Raw genomic sequence first — 21,651 nt, 5'->3', positions numbered from 1 at the left:
TAATATGTATGTTTTCATTATTACTATCATAATAATATATTTTTTAATATGTATGTACATGCACATACCTTATCATTACGCTCGCAAAGGAACTTGAGCCGTTGAGCTTTCTTGTGCATGAACACACCATCAAGGTGTCCACTTTCTACGCTTCTAATCTCAATAGCTTTGTTGCCCCAGCCCATAATTTGTCCTGTACCAATATATGCAACACTAGTGGGCATTTCTCCCCATTGTAGAACCATGGTCTTGGAAAGTCTACCATAAGTGTTTACATATACACCTTCATTATCATAACATAACAGTAACTGCATGCCGTTACTGTTTGGTAATGCCACAATACAATGTGGACAAATGGGGCCCTGAGTCTGCAATCGATAACAAACGTCTTAATGTAAATACAGGAAGAAGCATTGACTATTTTTAAGTCATATTATAAGTATTCTCTCACGTGTTTTGGCAGATAAATATCATAGACCGTTGCTGAGTCTAAATCAACGGCATGAAAACCATCAGCACTGCCGTAAATAACTTTCAACCTTGTACCCTCTTCTATGGTAAGATCGACAAGTAGTGGTCTATGCGCTAATTCACCGAATGATTTAAAAGCCATGAATTTGTGATAAGGTTTAGGTGCCCAAGCGTAAATTTCTATGGAGTCTTTCAGTGCGATGACAAGAAACTTTATTCTCTCGTATTTTACTATCTTGAAATGTACCGCACCTTGAAGATCGCCAACGTTAATCCAACCATTGCGTCGTTCAACTTGCTGAAATATGAAAAAAAGTCTGAGCATATTAAACATATTTCCAGTGTTTCCATATTAAACATAAAATGCAGTGTGTATGTATCGTTGATACATATTAAATCAATCATCGATCAACGAAATCAATCGACAAACAAAAAAGCGACTTACATCACTGTGTCCATCGGTTCGCAAGATTTTACTTTTGAGCCAAGAAAGATAATATACCCGTACTCGATTCTTCTTTCCGCTAATTGTAACCAAAATATTTTGTCCTTCGAGAACTTCCATCTGTTGGAACCGTCTTCTACTTATTAACTGATATACTTTGCCCTGACCACTTCTATCCAATAGCACCAGGCCATTTTCAGTGCCAATTAGTAGATTTACTCCTACAAATATTTATACGTTGTTTTAATTAATAAGGATTGCGTAGAGGGTTGCGTAAAATAAAGTAAGGTAACACGTTCGTTTCTGAAATATTGTATTCCTTATGTAATGAATTTACCCCAAAGTGCAGCGCACAGAATCTCACTGTTGAAACGTTTCTTGTATTTACGTATTTCAGGTGTATCGGACGCGAGGTCGTGGCTTGTTGGTGTCACATTAACATTTACGTGAGACTCCCTTCTAGCTGGTCCCGCGCCGAAACCAAAGGTCAGAAAAGATCTTTGCTTCTGTTGAAATGCAAGTGGTTGTGGTGATTTAACTGCTTGCCGATACTGCAACAGAAAGTATCTTAAAATTGAACTGGAATACATAGATCTAGAGGATAGAATGCAAAATAAACCATTCAGAAAAATACACGTGTTATTACAGGAGATGATGCAACCAAGAGACAAAATACGACAACTGATAGGGTGTAAAAAGTAGAAAATACAATAAAACGTACACCTAATGAGGTAGTAACATGCAATAAAAGAAGTAGATGATACTTATCAGACTTACAGAGATCATACAGATTTCCCAAACAATTTGAAGCGAGTAACATACATACAACAAATATACATGTTTCACACACTACAAATACCAAGTGTACAACGTAAAAAATTGTTACGGTGAAAAGAAAACAGAAAGTATTGTACTTTTTATGGGTTAGGTTAGGGTTAGGTCATATATATCCTGGAGTCTAGAATGAGAAACACGAAGTAAATTTCAGAGTAAAAAGGGATAATAGAAGTTGAAAAAAAGTAGGAAAATAGGTAGCAAGCCTAAATAAAAAAAAAGGAGGAGTATGAGCAAACACGTAAGAAAGATAGAGGGTGGGAAGAGAAAGAAAGTGATAGCTAGAGAGAGAACGAGCTGAGAAAAGCGCTGTGATTGTAATTGAATTAGAAAATCATTTCATTCGTACGATATCTAGGAAAGGGCCCATAAAACCAAATTGAGAATACGACGAGATAGTGTACAAGATATTGACATTCCATGCACGATGCACGGTGAGAGTTAAGAAAAATAGTAGAGGATTTTGTTGCGTTTCCGTCCTTTATGCGCAAGAAAATATCCTACAAAAGGAGGCAGAAGCAACACCGAGCTAAATCAATATCGACTGAATACTTACATGATAATTAGTATTGGGATTGGGATGGTCAGTAGAAAGGGTCCTGCTCTTCGGATTAGAGCTTCCACGCGTCCCAAACACACAACAGAATCCTGAATTAGTCACGCTGACAAACATAATGCGACTATGTGCGCAGATATTTACGCACAATAAAACAATGTAAAATAATATAATATCCGGTACGCTGACTTTCTTACAATATCAAATTTTCTTTTCCTTGCAAATTTCTATTGCAATAACTCTTGCAAAGTTCTATTACTTTCAGCGATTTATTCTTTCGACTCTTCGTATACGATCCGTTGAGATAGAACAATTAGTATAACTTTTAGGAATTCGATCACGGCGTTGCATCCAAATAAAGAAAATCGAGAAAGTTAAAGATGAAAGATACGGAGCTTGTGTTGGGAAAGGTAACCATACATAATCTCCGTATTCTTTTTCTAAAGCAAAATTTATAATTACTATATAATTTCATGGTCCAAAGAAAAATGAGAAAATCGAAGAATTAAAGAAAAATGTAGAATGAGAATCAATTGAAATGATCAAAGAAGATCAATTGAAAGTAACTTTTCGGTTATTAATTGTAACTATTCGGTAATTAATTCTAACGTTTCCAATATTTCCTCGGTTTTTGCAATCATCATTAAAAGATATCGTTGAAAGTAAAGCAATATTGATATATAGAGAGTATTTGCCAGTTGACTCGAAGTGTGATTATGAGTCGGCAATGTCATTTAAACATACAGAGTATAAAATTAATTGAATTTGTTTACATAAATAGATAAATGGAGCGAGAAAGTGAACTCCTGTTTTATTATATTCTTACTATTTTATTCGTGGCAACCAGAATCAGTGTACTTAAACAGTGGTACTAATACAGTACTCGTACACTACATATACAGGATATTTAGCACAAACTTCGACATAGTTGTTGTGTCAATAAAAAAAAAGAACAGGTCATCTTCGTTTATTTAAACAGCACCAATTTTAACAGCAACAATTTTTTTCTATTCAGTGCTGTAATGACAGTTGTTATAAGTATTCTAATAGACTTTTTCTTAATAACTCACTCAAAAAATTATCCTAAAATGTGCTAAAGTTCCTTCTTGGCAACCAAGTCACGCACGAATATGATTCGATAATATCCTGCAACTGAATGGAAACGATAAATACGTTTCTCTCATAAGCTTCATATTTTTTAATGAAATTATTGGAATAGTTGTGTCCTGTTACTAATTTCCAAATTTCCAAAACTTTCGTACAATCCACATAACATATCCATACAAATTTTCTAAGTGTACGAATACTACATATGCGTTCGTTGAAATATCCCCGTTAAAACTATGGATGTGTTTGAAACAAAGAAATCTGTCACTCGCACTCGTTTGAAACCGCGTTCAAAAATTCCATACGAAAAATTCTTTCATCTCAGGTTGGAATTTTCCTTTAAAATTTCGATAATTTTCGAGTTTTGCCGTTTTTATAATAATCGTTGAACGTGACAGTTGATCTCATCATCTGGCCAAATGCGGGCCAAGTTTAAGGAGAAATTCTGTCCATTGACTAGCAATGTGTAGTCGGATATTTATACCGGAAAGTCAGGGAAGAATCAACTTCAAAAATGTTGCGTAAGTCAGTGTAAAATAAATATACAATTTTTACTATCGAATGTCGAATCGAACGTGTGAGAAAGAAAAATTTTTCACGTTTCGCCTTTCGCTTTCAACGATCCTTTGAAACATCGTTCACTTATTAGTGGTTGTTATATGTTTTGAAGAAACTATATTAATTTCTACTTCTCTATCATTTGTTCGTTTGTAATTATTGATATTTAAAAGTAATGATTTGTAATTTAGTAATTTTTTACAATTACAAGGTTTAGTTAAGAATTTTTTTTATAGTAATTGAGGATTTTCCATAGTTCCGATACTTTTCCAGCTATTATTACACCTGATAAAAGTTTCTGTTTACAACGTAACTAACATTTGCCCCGAAATTGACCAAATTGAACTTCTTTCGTTAATTGAGAGAAAAATGATATTTTCTGCGCGAGCTACGAAAAATCGCGTTTAGGAAATTGTGGAAATAATTTTCGGATGGAAACTACCGCTATTAATTAAAAGATATTTCGAAACAATATTTCTCCTTATTATAAAGAATTGCCTATGTACTAATTCCATGTCAAGATAATAAAATACCTCAATTCAATGTGCTTTGTTAACAGCAGTCGTATGTAATATTGTTGTTAGGGAAAATCTTGCTCAATTTGTTGTTCTCGCGGACGTACAGCCGCTTTTTAGAAAATCAGTTCAGTTTCTCCTGCATTTCCACCTTGAAGAACGATTTTTACAATCCACGCATGCCAATTTCATAGAAGCGTCTTTAACGTGTATACACATACAGAATTATTCGTTACTAACACTCGAAGACATAGCAGGAAAGCTCTCTTATCGTATTTAGCACGATGTGTACAACATATTTGTCAAGATATTTCAGATCTCTCTCGTCCATCGCATGGCAGTTCACGTAGAATTTTACCACCATGCATTCACGCTAATACGCAACTATTCGATGATTCTACGCATACATATGTATATAAATAAGCACATATACGGGACGTAACTCGCAGAAAAACAGCATACTAAAATATTTTCACTAATACGTAGTACTACCAAAGAAAACAAAAAAAGAAAAGAAAAGAAATAGCGTAATACATAATGTTTCAAAAATAGATCGTTTTTATATGTTTCCAACGTGTTGATTTGAAACTACAATGAAAGATATAAATAGAAAATAACAAGAACAAATCACATAAAGCAAGTGTTGTAACTGTTCAGAGGAACACAAAACTATAATGTTTATGGTATTGATTACATGGTGTACGTATTTATAGAAAAATTGTATCTTGGATAAAATGTGTGAAAATTTTGACAAGCATACTTTATATATTTTAATCATGATAAGGTATCTCTTACTTTTGTCTATAATTTATAAGCGCAAACTTTCATAGAAATAATCACATATTTGTAATGAAAAATTTCAACTTCTTTAAAATTTAGATTATGCGACAATATTACTACTTTTAAAGTGTAATTAAAAACAAAATATATTCTTTAAAGCGCGTTATATTTTACAGTTAAACAAGATTCTCCTACTATTAATAAATTCCAAACCATTGAAAACGTAAGAGTTGTAACATTAACACTGAAAATTATTTCCACAATGTTTTCAGCATATCACATCTATATTTCGACATTAACGATTTACGCTCAAGGCGTTACGTTAAACTTTACTACGTTAAATCAAATACTATTTTCTTTAAATACAAAAAACTGAGTGATTTAGCTCACCAAGGATAATAAATAATTATTCTGCGATTATTGTGAGTTTCCTTGCTGCAAGAACGACTTATCGTTTCTTGTGTTTAGATATGTTGAACAATATTGTTGCAAATATTTAGTCTCATAAAGTTAGCGACACTAGTTAAGAATTAAATGACATTACTAACAATTTAAATCTCTGGAGAATTTCAAATAGAACCAGCTACGTTCAAATGAATAAAACTATGTTGCACTACATCTAACCTACGTTTGGATTGAAATGAAACCAAATTTTGGTTAAAAGTACACATTAGCAAAATACAGAATATTGTACATTTACTATGGCTTACACTTATGGCTTATACAGAGAATTCTGTTTTTACACGGTAGGATATTGTTAAAAAAAGAGAAACTATACAAAAGAAGTTATGTAAAAAAAAAGATACAGTGCACGTGAAAGAAAAAAGAAAATTTGTTTCACACTCAAAAAAATCAGTGATATGAAAACAAACAATATATTTTTTTCAACAGACTGTACCAAAATCTTTAATTAAATCTTCAAATCATCCTTATCTATTTGAATATATTTTTTATTTTAGAAACTTATGAAGATAGTTATATACGCATGAACACATATAGACAAAGTAAATTATTTTTCATATAAAGGAAGTGACATACCACTAATTCAAGAATACAAAAGGACAAAGAATATGACTTACGTTTCTGGGCCTCAGAACTGCAGTGTATTAAGTCACATTTTTCAAACTTCATATTCATTCTGTGTATATTGACAATATTTCCAGCTTCTCAACTAAAGGGATCAATGTATAGTGTCAATATTTATTGACAAACCGCATTTTCGTAGAAAATCTTGAAATATTGACGATATTATTGATCGTCTGAAAGTATCCTAAAGGAGAGTAAATCGATGTTGCAAAAACCTTGTAACAAGATACACAAGATTTGGTATCATTTTTAGATTGTTATATTAAAAACTAAACGATTTGGAATGAAAGTGATTTTGCCATTGGATAGAGTAGAAAATTTGATAGAGCAAAGATATAAAAATCATTGTTCTCTTTCTTTTTTTTAAGTGGACTTAATACACTTTGAATCTGAGGATCAGAATCGACATACGTTTATTAATTAAGTTTTCTTAATTTTGGAATTACCGAAACTCGACGTCACCACTCAATTTCGAAATACGTTTTATATGACTTTTCCATAAAGTGGGACTTGAACAAAAAATAAATAACTAAGCAGTAGCCAGTTAGCAGTTAAATTTCAATAGATATGTAAAATAAAATTGGAATAGGAATCTACGAAAAAAAATATGAAAAAAGCTTCGAGCAAAAAAGATTAACGTCAAATGATCCTTTCTTTTTTTGTACAGGATACGATGTGAATGCATTAAATCATATTAAATCGTGTAACAAAAAGATTTAATATTTTTTAAACTGTGTAGAATCAAAATTGCGTAAAAGAAAATCGTATAAAAACAGAATTGGCTGTATCGTGAAAACATGTCACATATTTGAAGAAATTGAAGATTAAATTTTCATTGGACCCTTCTCCTATAACTACTCGAATTCTATCAAAGGATGCAATTTAAAAATATACTTTGCCTAAAATTATATAAAAAGAAGAAAAAAATACTATGATTCAAATATTAAGCTCATTATCAATGACTACTATGATTTAAAAAAAAAGCAACAATTTTAACTTATTTCTTTCACATTTGTTGTTAAAATAAAAGAAGTGCATCGAAGCAAAGCGAAAGAAAGAGAAAACATAATTGGTCGACCACAGGGTGCAACTATTACGAAACTGTCCTAAGAAGAAGATTAGATTTTCAAGTACGATCTGAATTCTTTGCATTTGAAACGCTCGTATGTCATCGCTTTTTTATATCTAAAAATACCACCCTTTTTTTTTAATTTTTTAAATCTATTTTTCCTTTTTTTTTTAATATAGCGGCTATATCTGTAATCTTTGAAATGCGTACAATAGGCTTACGATACGCGAGTTACATACACTATAAGAATAACACAAAATCAGCGGTCATGGACAATAATGATTCCCACGTAGCATCAAACATGTGAGACGAATCTGAATGCGTGGAAATTGACACATTCGCGGTTACATATATGGAGAAGATGAAGTAATAGAAAGAAATGCAATTATATATGTGTGTAAATATGTATATATCTAACCTCTTCACTTGTTGTCTTATCCTGTCGTTGACCTGGTGACGAGGTAAGAAGATCCGGCAAGACGGAACTGGGCCGTGATCCGGGTGATGAATCCGATCTCTGAAAATCACCGCCACTTCCTCCGCCTCTCGAACGATCACCACTTTCCCGATTCTATAAAAATATCGATTAATACTTCAATCGGTCGTCGCTATTAATATAATAGGAAAAAATCTAAATAAAAGAACAACGATAAAATCTGCTCAAGATTTAAGACCTGAATTTCTTTTTGAACGATAATCTTCGAGCAAGCTGGAGATCTTCATCTCGATCGATAGATTAAATCTTACCGATACGTAAGAATATGCATTCGTGTGTTTCGATATAAAAAGACGTGTAATTGATTGTAGCGATCTATACATACAACTTGATAACGAAATGGACGCAACGATTGTCTTCGTTTTCTTTCTTTTCTCTCACCTACAATACGAATTACGTTTCGTCTACGATAAACGTCAACAGTCTGGTTCTGTTGTTGCGCAAAAAAATACACGTATTTACTTGAAATTCAGGTTTTAAGACGATCAAGCAAATTGCAATGAAATAAGTGAATGTCAAAGATCGAATTGAAAAATTGTAAGAGGCGAAGAAGAATGCAGAACGAAAAGGAAGGGAAAACAATGAAATTATGGATAATGATTTTACAAGGATCGAAGAAGAGAAGAAAAGACAAGCAAAACACGTGAAACGCAATTATTTAAAAAAAAATGAATAAGTGCGCGAGGAAGCAACAGAGAAAGTAAATACTAAGTATAATCGTTATTAATTTAAAATCGCTAATGCATCGACGACAAGTCTACAACAATAAAAATATATTTGGTATTTGATTTTTATATATTCGATTGACGAGAAAGTACTTGTTACAATTAAATGTAAAATATTGCGCGAAACGTAAGTAAACCGGGTTCGTGCATAGAAAGTTGACAAAAATAAATAATAAACATTTGGTTCACTCGTCTACTGCATTAAAAAGAAAAAAAAACATATAACAATACACACTTTCTAAAGTAATGACGGAAGCAGGGGATAAGCAATCTCAGGATCGCTTTTATATTCGTAACATTAGCAAAAGCGTGCAATAGGATGAAATACAACATCTTGGCACGAAATTATCGTATTGTACATTGGTTTCTATAGATACTCGCGTTTATAGTGATTGCATTCATATTTTAATTATTTTATGTTAAGTATTTATAACGCAATACACATCTCTTAAAATACTACACATTTTACTGTCACCGTGTACACTTTATTGTGCGACAGGATACAAACAATAAAATGACACTACTATAATCCGACAACACAGTTACGTACTAAAATACGAACAAATCGTTTCGTAAATGATACGAATAACTTAATCGTAAAAGATGTATTTGTTCCAGTTTTGACACGAACGGTGACTAAAAGTTTGTTTCAAAATTAACAATAAACAGTTTGAGAACGTACGTAGCGTTCGTACGTTTATTTGTTGTTGATGCTTATAAAAAAAAAGAAATCACATTTCAACGCTTATCGATAAGACCAATAAAGATTATAATAAGAAATATCTGAAATCAATTACACGTGTGATATGTGGTTGGATCGTTAGGTGCGACTATTAAGCGCAAGTAAAAATTAAAGATACTTTTATCGTATCGATGGATTTTTATCGCAACATGACAGACAATGCTATTTTGAAGAATCAGTTTCTAGCGGAAGCGTCAAAATTGTCGATTTCCTTCGTTGTACGTTGATTTTACGAGTAACAGTAATAAAAACACAATTCATACCATGCCCAAGAAACACATAAAATGAAAAACAGAGCATGCTTGGCGTATACTGGGACATAGCGTTACAAACATACATCGCATACATCAAATAAAATGAAAAGCATCATGCAAGACAATAAGTCTCAATCATGATTCGTAACAGTGCTACCACAAAAATGTTTGCAAGCTGACATTTATGCATGTGACGTGTAACATACAAATGCGCGCGAATTATACGCATACGCACACACACACACACACGCACACACGCATACAACAGCACTCCATCTCTTAAAATATCTTTTCGTCAGCAGTATTTCCCTTTCTTTATCTTCTAAGTGGCTTTTCTCTTCCTTTCAATTTATTTTTACGTACAATTCTACAATTCTCAAAATAATTATAAAAACACTGTTAACCAAGAACACACATTACGTATACAATCCACATTGACGACTAACGCAGTGCTGTCCAAACTTTACTCGCGAGCAAACCAACATTCCCATCACTGCCTTTAATTTACGTACGAGAGATGTGAAAACGCTTGTCGCGTATCCAACGTAAGTACGAGTTTCGTACGTGGAATTTCAAATACGTACGCCTCCTTTGGAACAACCAAGAGCTACTTTATTCGTCACATTTGGTGTTAACCGAAGCAAATGTCTCGTCGTTCAGAGAAGACGTAGCGTGTGTTAGATGCGTTAAGTGAGAAAACACGATAAAGGATGGTAAAAAGAGGGAGAAATTTGTATCGTTTCTAGGATCTAGAATTTTACAAGTCCTAAATCCTGTGTTATCGTAAAAGTACAATTATTCGTGACAAATGTGACGGGCAAGTTGTAAAAGATGTAGATGAAGTTCACGGTGCTCTCAGAGGCGAATTGGAACTTTCTGGCTTAAAACGATCAGAATCTTTATATGAATGGAAAATATATTTTTAAAATTATATGAATAAAATAATACAAAAAAAAGTTCAAACGCTGTTTTGTAAAGGAAAGTCGATAAATATTTATATAATAATATGTAGAATATAAAAACGTATTACTCAAATTTTTGATTAATAGAAACAAGAAATTGAGATATGATATTACTATGTGAATCTTTCATGAAATCTGTTTCCAATTACGCTATAACTTAACCCCTTAACTTACAACTACGGGCACAGCCCGTAGTACGATGATCGGACCAAACGTAAACATTACGGGCATAGCCCGTAGTGGATGATCGGGCCAAATATAACATATAATATAATATACAGGGTGGTTAGTAACTGGTGGTACAAGCGGAAAGGGGGTGATTCTACGCAAAAAAAGAAGTCAAAAATATAGAATAAAAATTTTTCGTTTGAGACTTTATTTTCGAGAAAATCGACTTTGAATTTTCGCTCGGTACGCGTGCGGTACGTTATAACGGATCTCACTGTAGATCGTTGTCTCGATGGAAAAATTTAAAAAAGAAAACAAATAAAATTAAAAAAAATATTTTTTATTCTATATTTTCGACTTCTTTTTTCGCGTAGAATCACCCCCTTTCCGCTTGTACCACCAGTTACCAACCACCCTGTATAATAGCTTGTTTACGTTTTCGGCCCAAAATTCTCGAACGTAAATCGTAGGTTTAGGGGTTAATTCTGAAACGAGATGGAATGTATTTAATGTATTTCGTGGCATCGTCGACTTCATCTACATTTTTTACAATTTTTCCATCACGTTTGCCATAAATCACTGTACTTTTATACGTTTGCACTTATAGAATGATGTTTTATTGGAGTTTTACAATTTTTAAAGGGTACAAATTTGCCATTTTTTTACCATCCTCCTCTCCGAGTGAATGTTCTTCCAGTATGGTGCGACTGAAAGAGCTAAATTTTGAGTACCCATTAGTTTAGATTGGTCATTTGATAATGAAAATTTACGTTTATTATATTTTTTATTAGATCTTCAGGAAGCTACCGCTACGTTGTTGAGAGTTTTTCCAATCAAAATGTGTCCGAATACAAACTCATTCGGTTATCAATAAAGTAAAAGAAAAAATATAACGATAATATTTTCGTCTTACATGTAACGTAATAAATCCCGAACAAGATCGTAGTTGGATTCTTTTCTGTTAGCAGAATCTCAACAATGACAATAACGATTTAACATGGGATCCACAAAAAATATAAAAATTCGAATTTCCGTTGATCGATCATTTATTGAGCCCTCAAAATTAATCTGACCCGGGTGCTAGAGGCTGCCGCTTTGTCTCTCTCATCCTCGGCATAGCATAATCGCTCGGTTTGTTGAAGCAAATTTAATAAAAAATGATGTATCCATTAACCGTTTTTATTCGTACTTATCAAACATAAACAAATATCTGTAGAGGTAAAGTTAGCAGAGAAGAAGAAAGCTGTGTAACGAATCTCGTCCATGGACAGCACTGGATTAATGATTCTATCTCATCAACTTATCCCATCCCCCTTTTTTTCCTACGATATAAGTCGAATAACTTTCATACGATAGTATCGATGTAACAATTAATATTACCCTGTCTTCTTGTTTAGAACTTCTTTTAATCGACAGGAACGTGAATAAACATGCATTACACGTATACAGCTTTGAGTGATCGGTATCTTATGATAACATTGTCAAATGAATGAAGAACGAAGGACATGAATCGCTTGAAAATTTGAATCGATTAACCAGAAACAGACATGCAAGAAAGTAATAAAATAACACTTGATCGCTATTATCATCGTAAAATTATAACTTTTTGTAAGGCATTATATCTATATCTATATATAAATATAATATTAAAATATTTCTTTTTAAATTTATGATATTTTTTTTAGATTAAATAATATAACTGATATGTTTATTATCAAATTAAGTAGTTATCAATTCGAAAGATCCTATAGATTCTTCTAAAGCAAAGACTACAATCGATTAGAATGCACGCTTATACACCGAAAAAGCTAGCGATTGATTCTATACAAATGAAAGCATATGCGTGAAATTCGATTTAATTATCAGCTTGGAAGTTAACGTTCGTTGCTATTTTCGTTGCTGATCACTTCTACATCGCAATAATTCTTACGTAAAAGTTTCTTTTTTTACGATCGGATTTAATATCTACTGCGACAATTATGGCCTATATTTATACGAAACGAGAATGTTGCAAAAGTGCAAGGAACATTTTGTTTCCTAACGATTCGCTCCTGTGGAAACGACGATGTCTTCCTCTTAACTTTAAAAAAAAAGGAAACGGAAAATCAAAGTAAATAGAGACGAAGAAGAAGAAGAAAGAAACGTGATGAAATCAACGTGAAACCTGTGTAGTAAATATGCGTAACGTGAACTTAACGAAAATGACGTACGTAAGACACACTTTCACAAATTTTGAACTGCTCTTTTTCTGAATCCCGCGATGTTTCGCTGCGATGATCGTAGCAACGCTAGCAGTTTTTCCCTTCACACGGTGATGTAACGTAGAAACAAGACGAACGTCCTCAAAGAAATTCCATGCGGTTAATCCTCCTGTCTCAGGTACGGAATTTGAAATAACGATAAATATCGTTGTAGAGCGATAGGGTTTCTCGTATTTTCTCCGTATTAAGTATCGTAGATCATTCGAAAGGAAGGAAAGGATTAGTTCCAAAAGAAACGGAGCGATAGTAGCAGTGGCGATAGTGATGCTAACGATGATGATATCGATGGCAGTAATGTTAGTGGATAATAAATATGGTACTAGAAATAGCGCACTGTATTCGTATTTGTTGGATATTAGGATTCCTGAAAATGAAAGCGATTATTTTTACATGTTTCTATGGCCAATGATCGACTCTGATGTTCGTTGAAACCGATAAGCAATGTTATTTACAACGATTTTTGTTATTCAAAATAATATTCTGATGGGAAATACCTTTTTACGCGACAAGCTTAATCATTTTTATTAAGAAAAATGCATATGTACATGCAGTTTCACTAACTTCAATCCAAAAAATATTTCCTGATCTTCTCTTTCACCCTCTCCTTCTCCTTCTCCTCTCTTTGTTTCTTTCCCACTTCTCTCATCTCCATTTTATCATTTACTTTAACAACGTGTAGAAGAAATTGGCGGATTCGTTTTAAGAAATGTTACAATTTTAAGGAATCCTTTTGTTTATACGGATAAAGTTTTATTCATCGGAAGAAGTAATATACGTACTATACACTGGACTTAACACGGGGACATAAAAAACTGAAGTTCTTTCACGTAAAACTTCGACACTATTTCTCAAAGGTGCACAATAGTCAACAATGTTTCTAACAATTTTCACAATGAAGTTAGTGAAACATTACATAGTTTCGGTAATTGTTATCGTTAATCTTATCCTCCATCATTAATCACTTTTACAATTGGACGCGAAAGGTAAAAAACATTAACAAGCCATATAGGATGATATTAGTAAAATAAAAAAAAATAGATGTTATTCGTTAATAGAAATATTTCGTACATTTTAGTAGATATAAATTACAATAGAAACCAAGTTACTTTTTATTCTCTTATAGCTCGTGATAAAACTCAGAGATACTAACTTATATCCATATTGCTATAGTAGGGTGTGAGCGTAAGTAATATTGTTATTATTACACAATAATTGTAGCAATACATATACTGTTAGTAATATGCATGATGGTAATAGTAATAACGACGGCACCAGCCATACAAGTACCTTTAAGATGATAACAAAACTAAGAATTTCTATGCGATTTAACCCTTTGCTACTAAGAAAGTAACATCTATGTACAGGGTGTCCGAGAAGAATGGGGCAAAACTTACACTACGTATCAATGTGATAAAATAGATAAGAAAAGTACCAAAGCAATTAATAAAAATTTCTAAGCGCTTAGAATTCTTCGATAAATCATTTTCAGACGCAAATTTATACGAACTCTATTCATCCATTTGACCCCAGTAATACGTAGTATCATTTTTGTCTCAACCTTTATGTCACACCCTGTGTATCAGAAAGTGTAATTCTGTCGCGGTGAATTTGCCAGACTCTCGAGTTGTAGACAGAATTTTTTTTTAGATTTAAGTATCTCTTTTAAATTAAAGTTATGATTTATTGAGTTGTCGGAATTTGCTCAGAATTGCTAAGAATAATACTAATCAATGCACATTTGGTTCAATCGTATATTGTCGCAAGATCTTAAAATGAAATTTATAATTCACACCAGAAAAGATTCAAGACATATCCGACAACACAATACGCACTATGTGTGCGATTTAATCGTTAAAAAGCATTAGTTCCTGTGTAATTCATATAATCATCGATTCTAATCATATATATATATATATATACAAGATAAACTGAAATCGTCGCATCGTTGGCTTTGCACTGATCTTACAAAGTTTGAAGACGAGTTTGTTCAATAAGATGCAAATTATATAGCAAAGGGTTAAACATCAAAGTATACCGTAGAAGTGATGAGATTGAGATCGATCAAAAAAAAATGTCTGAGAATGATTAATGTGTCGTTTTAATACTACTCGACAGATACTGTAATATGAGAAAACATCGTTAAGCACGAGAAACAGAATGAGAAGCGAGAAAAAGAAGTTTCGTTAATAAGGTGAAAATGTTCCCTTTCCTAGGTTACAAGATAACAATCTTAAAATACTATTAGTAACGTGAAATGATATACTGTTAATTCCATTATACCAGGTATACGTTATCAAAGTTCTAACGTTCCTCTATGAAGCTTTGTGCGACCTTGTCTGAATGAATAATCTAGTAAGATAGTATAGGATAATAGTAATTGTTGGTAACAGAATACTCATAGCGCTAATAGTTATGTATCCTACTCATGTTTGTAAATCTGAAGAAATAAAAAGAAGGAAGGTAACGGGGGGAAATGCGCCTAAAATTCGAGCGTAGCTGACTAGCTTTCTATGTTGATTTTTGTATGCCGTTAGATGTTGGAAGAACGAACGTGTAAAGGTTCAATGACAAAATATGCCTGTCGATGTGACATCAGAAAGTAAGATACAAGTGATGAAATACATTGTACAATTCGAACGGTTAGCTTATGTTAATATTAAGTTGCTGGTTAAGTTGATTGTATTTGAAAAAAATTGATGTGTCAAAGGAATTTGCATTTTGTCAAGCAAAATAATGTAATGGCGGAGAATTACGTTAAGCGATTTCGAAATGAGAAAATGTAGGTACTCGGCTCGAATAATTTAACGAGATAAGTTTGCGACTCGACCAGTTTCAAGATCAAGTTAGGATAAGATATTACGATTTATTTATCGAGAGGCATTTGTCAGGAGAGTGGATTTTTATAAGAATCAGGGTATCGAAATTGACACGATGGTAGAGAAATCGAAGGTAGAGATAAAGGTAATGCAATAGGTATATATTTTTCAGGCAAGCACACAGGCAGGGCTGATAGGGGGGACTGACCTGGGTGACAATGGGGCTGTACTCGCTAGCCGTTGTACTGGCCGTAGATTTAATAGTTCCTGCTTCGTCAACGCTGACAGAAACAGCATCTGATGGTCTACAACTGCGTCTTCTCGTAGTGTCGTCTTTATCACGTCCAAAGTCGAACCTTCTGGCCTCGTGTCTACTACCGAAAACGATTTCGCTCTCAGTTTTTTCCCTTCTAGGCCTCTGAAGACCGTCACGACCGAACGAAAAGTCCGTAAGAACCGGCTCGCCGGTACTCACGACGTTCCCTTTTTTCCCGACGATACCGGCAACGCTTATCTCGCTGCCACGCCGGTTACCGCTTGAGAATATGCTCGATCTTGCTGAGTCTGACTTCTGTAAATATGCAGAGTGTCTCGCGGAAGGAAAAAAGTCGGAATTCTCGCGGCGGAAAGCACGTGCAAAAGCGCTGGACGTGTTGCCAAGCTTCGAATCGCTTTCTTGTCGTCTATGCGCTGCTTTCAACTGCTGTTGCTGCTTTTGATGATGCTGTTGCTGCTGCGAATGATTCTCATACTTCCTACGAGACGATAACTGATCCTGCCTCTTTAACGTTTTCTCCGTGGACGACGAAGAAAGGTGATTCTCATTAATAGACTTGCTCGTCTCCGTTGTCTCTTGCGAAGGTTCTTGTTTCATTTTATCCAACCGTTCGTTAAAACCCTGAAAGAAGCGGGTGAAATCCCACTCCTTCAGTAGAAGTTGCTCCTCCGCCTCGGAGCGCCGGTTGTTGTTAGCCGTGCCGCGATCGTCTGACATCTGACTAAGTTTCTAGGGAGCGCGCACGAGGGCGATAAACAAAGTGACAAAAGAAAAAAAAACATTCACACGAAAAGAAGAAAATCATAGGCGTGCGGTGATACATAACGCGAGCTAGCTGTGATATGGCAGTGCATTGCGATCAAGTGTAATTATATCAACCGGTCAATGGAATTCATTTTCTAACGTACTGACACACGTTCCACACGAAGCAAGATAATGTATAAATAATAACATCTACTATATTTTATACGATGTTGCGCGACATTGTCATGAGAAACATTCCACGATACGAAGCTACATGATGAAACGAAATCGTGAGACTCCGATTGATCTCATCTATCCAACTACTACGAGCAATGATCAAGCGTCGTTGAAAGGAACTTTTCAGCTGCGAATTTCGGAATATTTTATTTCGAGCAACGCTCGATGTATACTCGCGTAATTATAATCTTTCTGCGAATAGATCATTATATACACTGTACATCGTGATGTTATCGATTGGCTCTCGATTTCGCCGATCCCCTCTTTTTCCTCTTTTTATATTTATATTCTTCGTATGTTTCGTATGGCTTTTTACTGCTTAACAACGGTGCTAATATTATATATGTAGCGGCGTTATGAATATATGTTTGTATACCATAACATATAGTCACCAAGCATATAATGTATCGTGTGAAAACAACGGATATACAAATAAAGCGGTTTCGATCGTTGGAATTGCACAAGAATAATTAATATGGAAATTGACATGTGTTTCTGACTATTTCCGACTAACGATAGATATATAACACATCTGAGAGATATATCTATAAAAAGGGGAAACATAAATACAATGCAATCGTTTGTATCTTCATTCTCTCCTCCGATTCTATTAAAATCTGATCTCGAAAATGTTGAAGCGTTTTCGAAGAATGGAAAGAATTGAAAAAATACATGGATCGCTCTATGAAAATGTAAATAAACGACACAAGAGTAAATATTACATTCAATCCGTATGCGAAAATTGACCGATCCGTGTCATCATCAATACACATAAAAACGACAAGAAGGCGCTAAAACATATTACGTTGACTTGCATTTAGGTTGACCCATAATTGGAGAACACTTACCCGTTTCATGACTAGCGTACGATCTCCTGATTCTTCTTCATCAGGGGTCGGTGGAAGAGGTCGATTTGGTGCTCCACCTGCACGCAAAAAATAAAATAAAAGTATTTACTTTACAATCGAGATGGAAGTTTGTTGTAGGCTTCATCCCGTAAAAAGCTTTGACAGGAAAAAGAAATCTAGAATCAGCTCTGTTTCCATATCATCCAAATATTCATTCAAACGTAGTTAAGAATAAACTAAAACAGAAGCTTGCAACTCAGCTTCTACATGTGCATGTTAGGTCGTCCGAAAAGTTTCTTTCGTTTTATAAGGAAATAATGGATGCACAACATTTTCCGTTTTATATTATTTTATCGAATTACGTATGATCCACTTTGTTCTATCAAAATAAAAATCACAACGTTCGACAGATTAGGTTTCATGTTTGTATAAAGATGCATCGCTGTAACAGACGTGTCTGTAAAAGAAAGACATTTTACGGACAACCCAATATATATTTTTACAGGATTTTCAAAACTTTTTACAAGATATAGTAAAACACATTTTTTACAATGATTAGTAAACTCATAACCTGCGATATCACAAACGATTATGCCGTTTATTTTTGGTAATACGCTTCCGTATGCAAAAATAATTCTTATTCGTTATTTCGTCTCATATGAAAAGTACGTCTAGATAATGAATTTTCAAAATCAATTTTTGAGGATACAAAAAAATGTTGCAACAAATTCTTCTCTACTCTTCTACAACAAAATTGCTCGTATCAAATTACATATATATTCCTCAAAACCTTTCATCTAAAATATTTCCGATCTCGTCGATGGTATCGGGTGTCCGCCGAAACAATTTCAATGGGACACCGTGTACATTTAAAGTGTTTTTTCATGCTGTATTCTAATCTTTTAATTACATAATACAATATTTACATAATTATACTTAATTGAGACATTCATATAAATAGTATGCATTTTCGTGAAAAATATAAAAAAATTCTTGTTCGATGTCCTACCTTTCGGCTTACCTTCGAGGTGTGAATTCTGAGCATTGTGCGACGATGTCGACGATGGATCTGCCGATGGTCTGAAAGGAGAAAATTCGGGTCTGCAGCACACATAGAAATGAAGAGGATCATGATGACGCACGAACGATGCGGAATGCGTAGTGTATGTTGCGTGGCGATGCGGCGAAGACGACGATTCGAAGCAACGTGTCGAAGCGGAATGAAAGATGAAATCAAACAAAACAACATCGGTAAAATTAATTTCATTTTTTCTTACATATAAAATATATAAACATATAAAGTTAACTGTAAATTATTCTCTGTTTGTTATTTAACATTAATTACTGCACATTGATTCAACTTTTTCCTTTGTCCAACTATTTGTCCAACTATTTGTTAAATGATTACTCTATTAGTTAAAATTCTTCTTTCAAACGAAAAATTTATTATTAATACAAGTAAAGTTCCCATCGATACAGAAACCCTGAATAACAACTTAACTTATTATTTATTGATGATTTACAATATTACATTGTTGTTTTGTAAGTTGATATAATTATGAATATAATTTAATGAAATAATCTTGTGCTGGATATAATTGAATATAATTTTCTTTGCACAATCTTTGTTAAAAATAGGAAGTGATATACATGATAACTGTTATTTGATAACGAAAACGTTATTATCCTAGCAGTAATGAAGTCTTATGATTATGTTCCTTTCGTGATAACTTTTGCGATCATCGACAGTTGCGAACTTTAACCACTGACCGATTTTACAATCCCACCCTATTGTTTTTACCTATTATACATCGTTATTCTATAGTCCTACATAATATTTTCATCTAAGATAGCCTTCTTCGTTTCCTAAAGTAATTAACTTATTCACGTAATTGTTTGCAACTGAACGAGCCTCGTGTCACAATTATTGGGTTGGCAACTAAGTGATTGCAGATCTTGCCATTAGGTAGTATTGACAAAATCCGCAATCACTTAGTTGCCAACGCAATATTAAGCTGTTGGAAATATCTTACAAATCCTTTTATCTGCAATTTTTTGACAATATTTTACAAAAATATCGCTATAAGAAACACGGAACCATTATTAAATACTAAAATTGAAATCTATTGCTACGAATAATCGTTACAAGAGTAATCGTACAAGATTTCATAATATTCGATTAGATAATATTTATGATCAGTTTACAATATGATATCCAAAGAGCTGAGTCAGCAACAGATGTGATGCCAGGGGCAATCATTTTACTATTAAATTAGTCAAGATGATCTCAAGCATTAGAACTTTATAAACAATTTTTTAAATTTGTGTAAAATCATATAGTATCAAGCTGATATTCTTACTTGCACTACACGAACGCGTTGCATGGATTTTCACAAAATTTTCAGGAGCAAATATGTATTATCTTGAACTTTCAACAACTAAAAGTTTCTTTCGATCTCTCAATTATAATATTTGAATCTTCGTATAACAGTGGAAATAATTTAGTTCGAAATATACGAGATACGCTGTATCAGGATGAAGTAAAGAACGGGAAAACAGATCGTGTTCTGTTATAAATAGCGACGACCATCTATCACTGAAGGGTAAATGTAAATTCCTCCTTTGTCGCTGTTAAATTGATAAATTAATTTCTCTACTTACAAAGGTTTCGGTGGGTCGCTAGCAAGTAATGTGCCATCGTTCCTTGCGTTATTTCCCCCTGCATCTTCAAGATCGTCGTCGCTGTCGCTTTCAACGGACAAAGCCTGTAAAGCGAAAGAAATAGTCTGAAAACAAAGCAAGTTTTAATCGGCATTTTGAATTACGCGATGCGCTACGATACTAATCCAATAAGAAACTGAAACATTCGAAGAACCTTATAACGCTATAGTAATATGTATTTGAACACTTAGTGTAATCCAATCAAAACATTGATGTTTCCACTATACTCTCAATATCTTGATAGAAGAATGTTTCTCCACTGTTAATTCTTTACTTCTTGTCGTAACTGGCATCAAATGTTCTGCTAAATTGAAACTGAAACAAGGAATATACTTGTGCCAATCAAGTTCCATGCTAGTCTCTAATAAGTAGCTGACACTTCCTGGAATCTGTAGAAACTTTAAAGTTTAAACGTATGTTCTAATTATCGTAAGATCTTCACATTACACAGATACTTAGCCTTAAAGTCACTAAACATGCATGTTGCTTTTTTATTTATGCTTACTGATGTCAACTATTATTTTCATCGGTACCTACTAACCGAGTATACAGCTAAGTGAGATAAGATCAGAGGTGAAAATTAGATTACACAGCGTTATTTAACACGTTGACGCCGGCGCCGATATTCATGGCTTTCTCTGTGGTGCCCAAATGCACGGTCTGTTTCGTGGGGAAACGCAGCGTCAGATTAGACTGTTCGACACGACCGCAATTTTTCAACTTTGAGCTCAATTTATAGTAAAATTACAAAAACTATACGATTCCTGTTGGATTCAATGAATTCCGTGGACTTCAACTAATACATTGATATACGATAGTTTGGCAATATCAATTTTCATATATCTATAAATATTAAGTAAAACTGACGGGGCCAGCTTTGGTTCTAATTTGGTACTCTTTTCGATTTTTCTCAAAAAGTAGAGGTCTGGCGCGAATTCTGACCATCACACGCAATTCTGTGAACATTTTTCTATAAGAA

General features: G+C 33.7%; 1 protein-coding gene across 18 annotated transcripts in view; it reads right to left on the bottom strand.

Moving 5' to 3' along the window:
• Positions 1-21,651, bottom strand: part of LOC117230338 (serine/threonine-protein kinase mig-15) — an 86,306-nt gene that overhangs the window by 3,399 nt on the left and 61,256 nt on the right. For 5 of the 18 annotated variants that reach the window (XM_033487659.1, XM_033487658.1, XM_033487665.1 and 2 more), the window contains 9 exons: positions 20,613-20,716; positions 18,961-19,052; positions 17,952-18,028; positions 16,054-16,851; positions 7,840-7,992; positions 1,254-1,467; positions 917-1,137; positions 452-769; positions 69-368 (listed from right to left, as the gene is read on the bottom strand). In XM_033487659.1, the coding sequence (XP_033343550.1) occupies positions 69-368; positions 452-769; positions 917-1,137; positions 1,254-1,467; positions 7,840-7,992; positions 16,054-16,851; positions 17,952-18,028; positions 18,961-19,052; positions 20,613-20,716 (2,277 nt within the window). The remainder of the gene's footprint in view (positions 1-68; positions 369-451; positions 770-916; positions 1,138-1,253; positions 1,468-7,839; positions 7,993-16,053; positions 16,852-17,951; positions 18,029-18,960; positions 19,053-20,612; positions 20,717-21,651) is intronic. The other 13 variants (XM_033487664.1, XM_033487668.1, XM_033487660.1 and 10 more) reach the window with 13 other exon arrangements.

Source organism: Bombus vosnesenskii, unplaced genomic scaffold, assembly GCF_011952255.1.
Source record: "Bombus vosnesenskii isolate JDL3184/JDL3185 unplaced genomic scaffold, Bvos_JDL3184-5_v1.1 scf7180000013266, whole genome shotgun sequence".
NCBI lineage: Eukaryota > Metazoa > Arthropoda > Insecta > Hymenoptera > Apidae > Bombus > Bombus vosnesenskii.
Note: the sequence above shows the minus strand (reverse complement) of the source record. Positions and strands in the feature narration are given on the sequence as shown.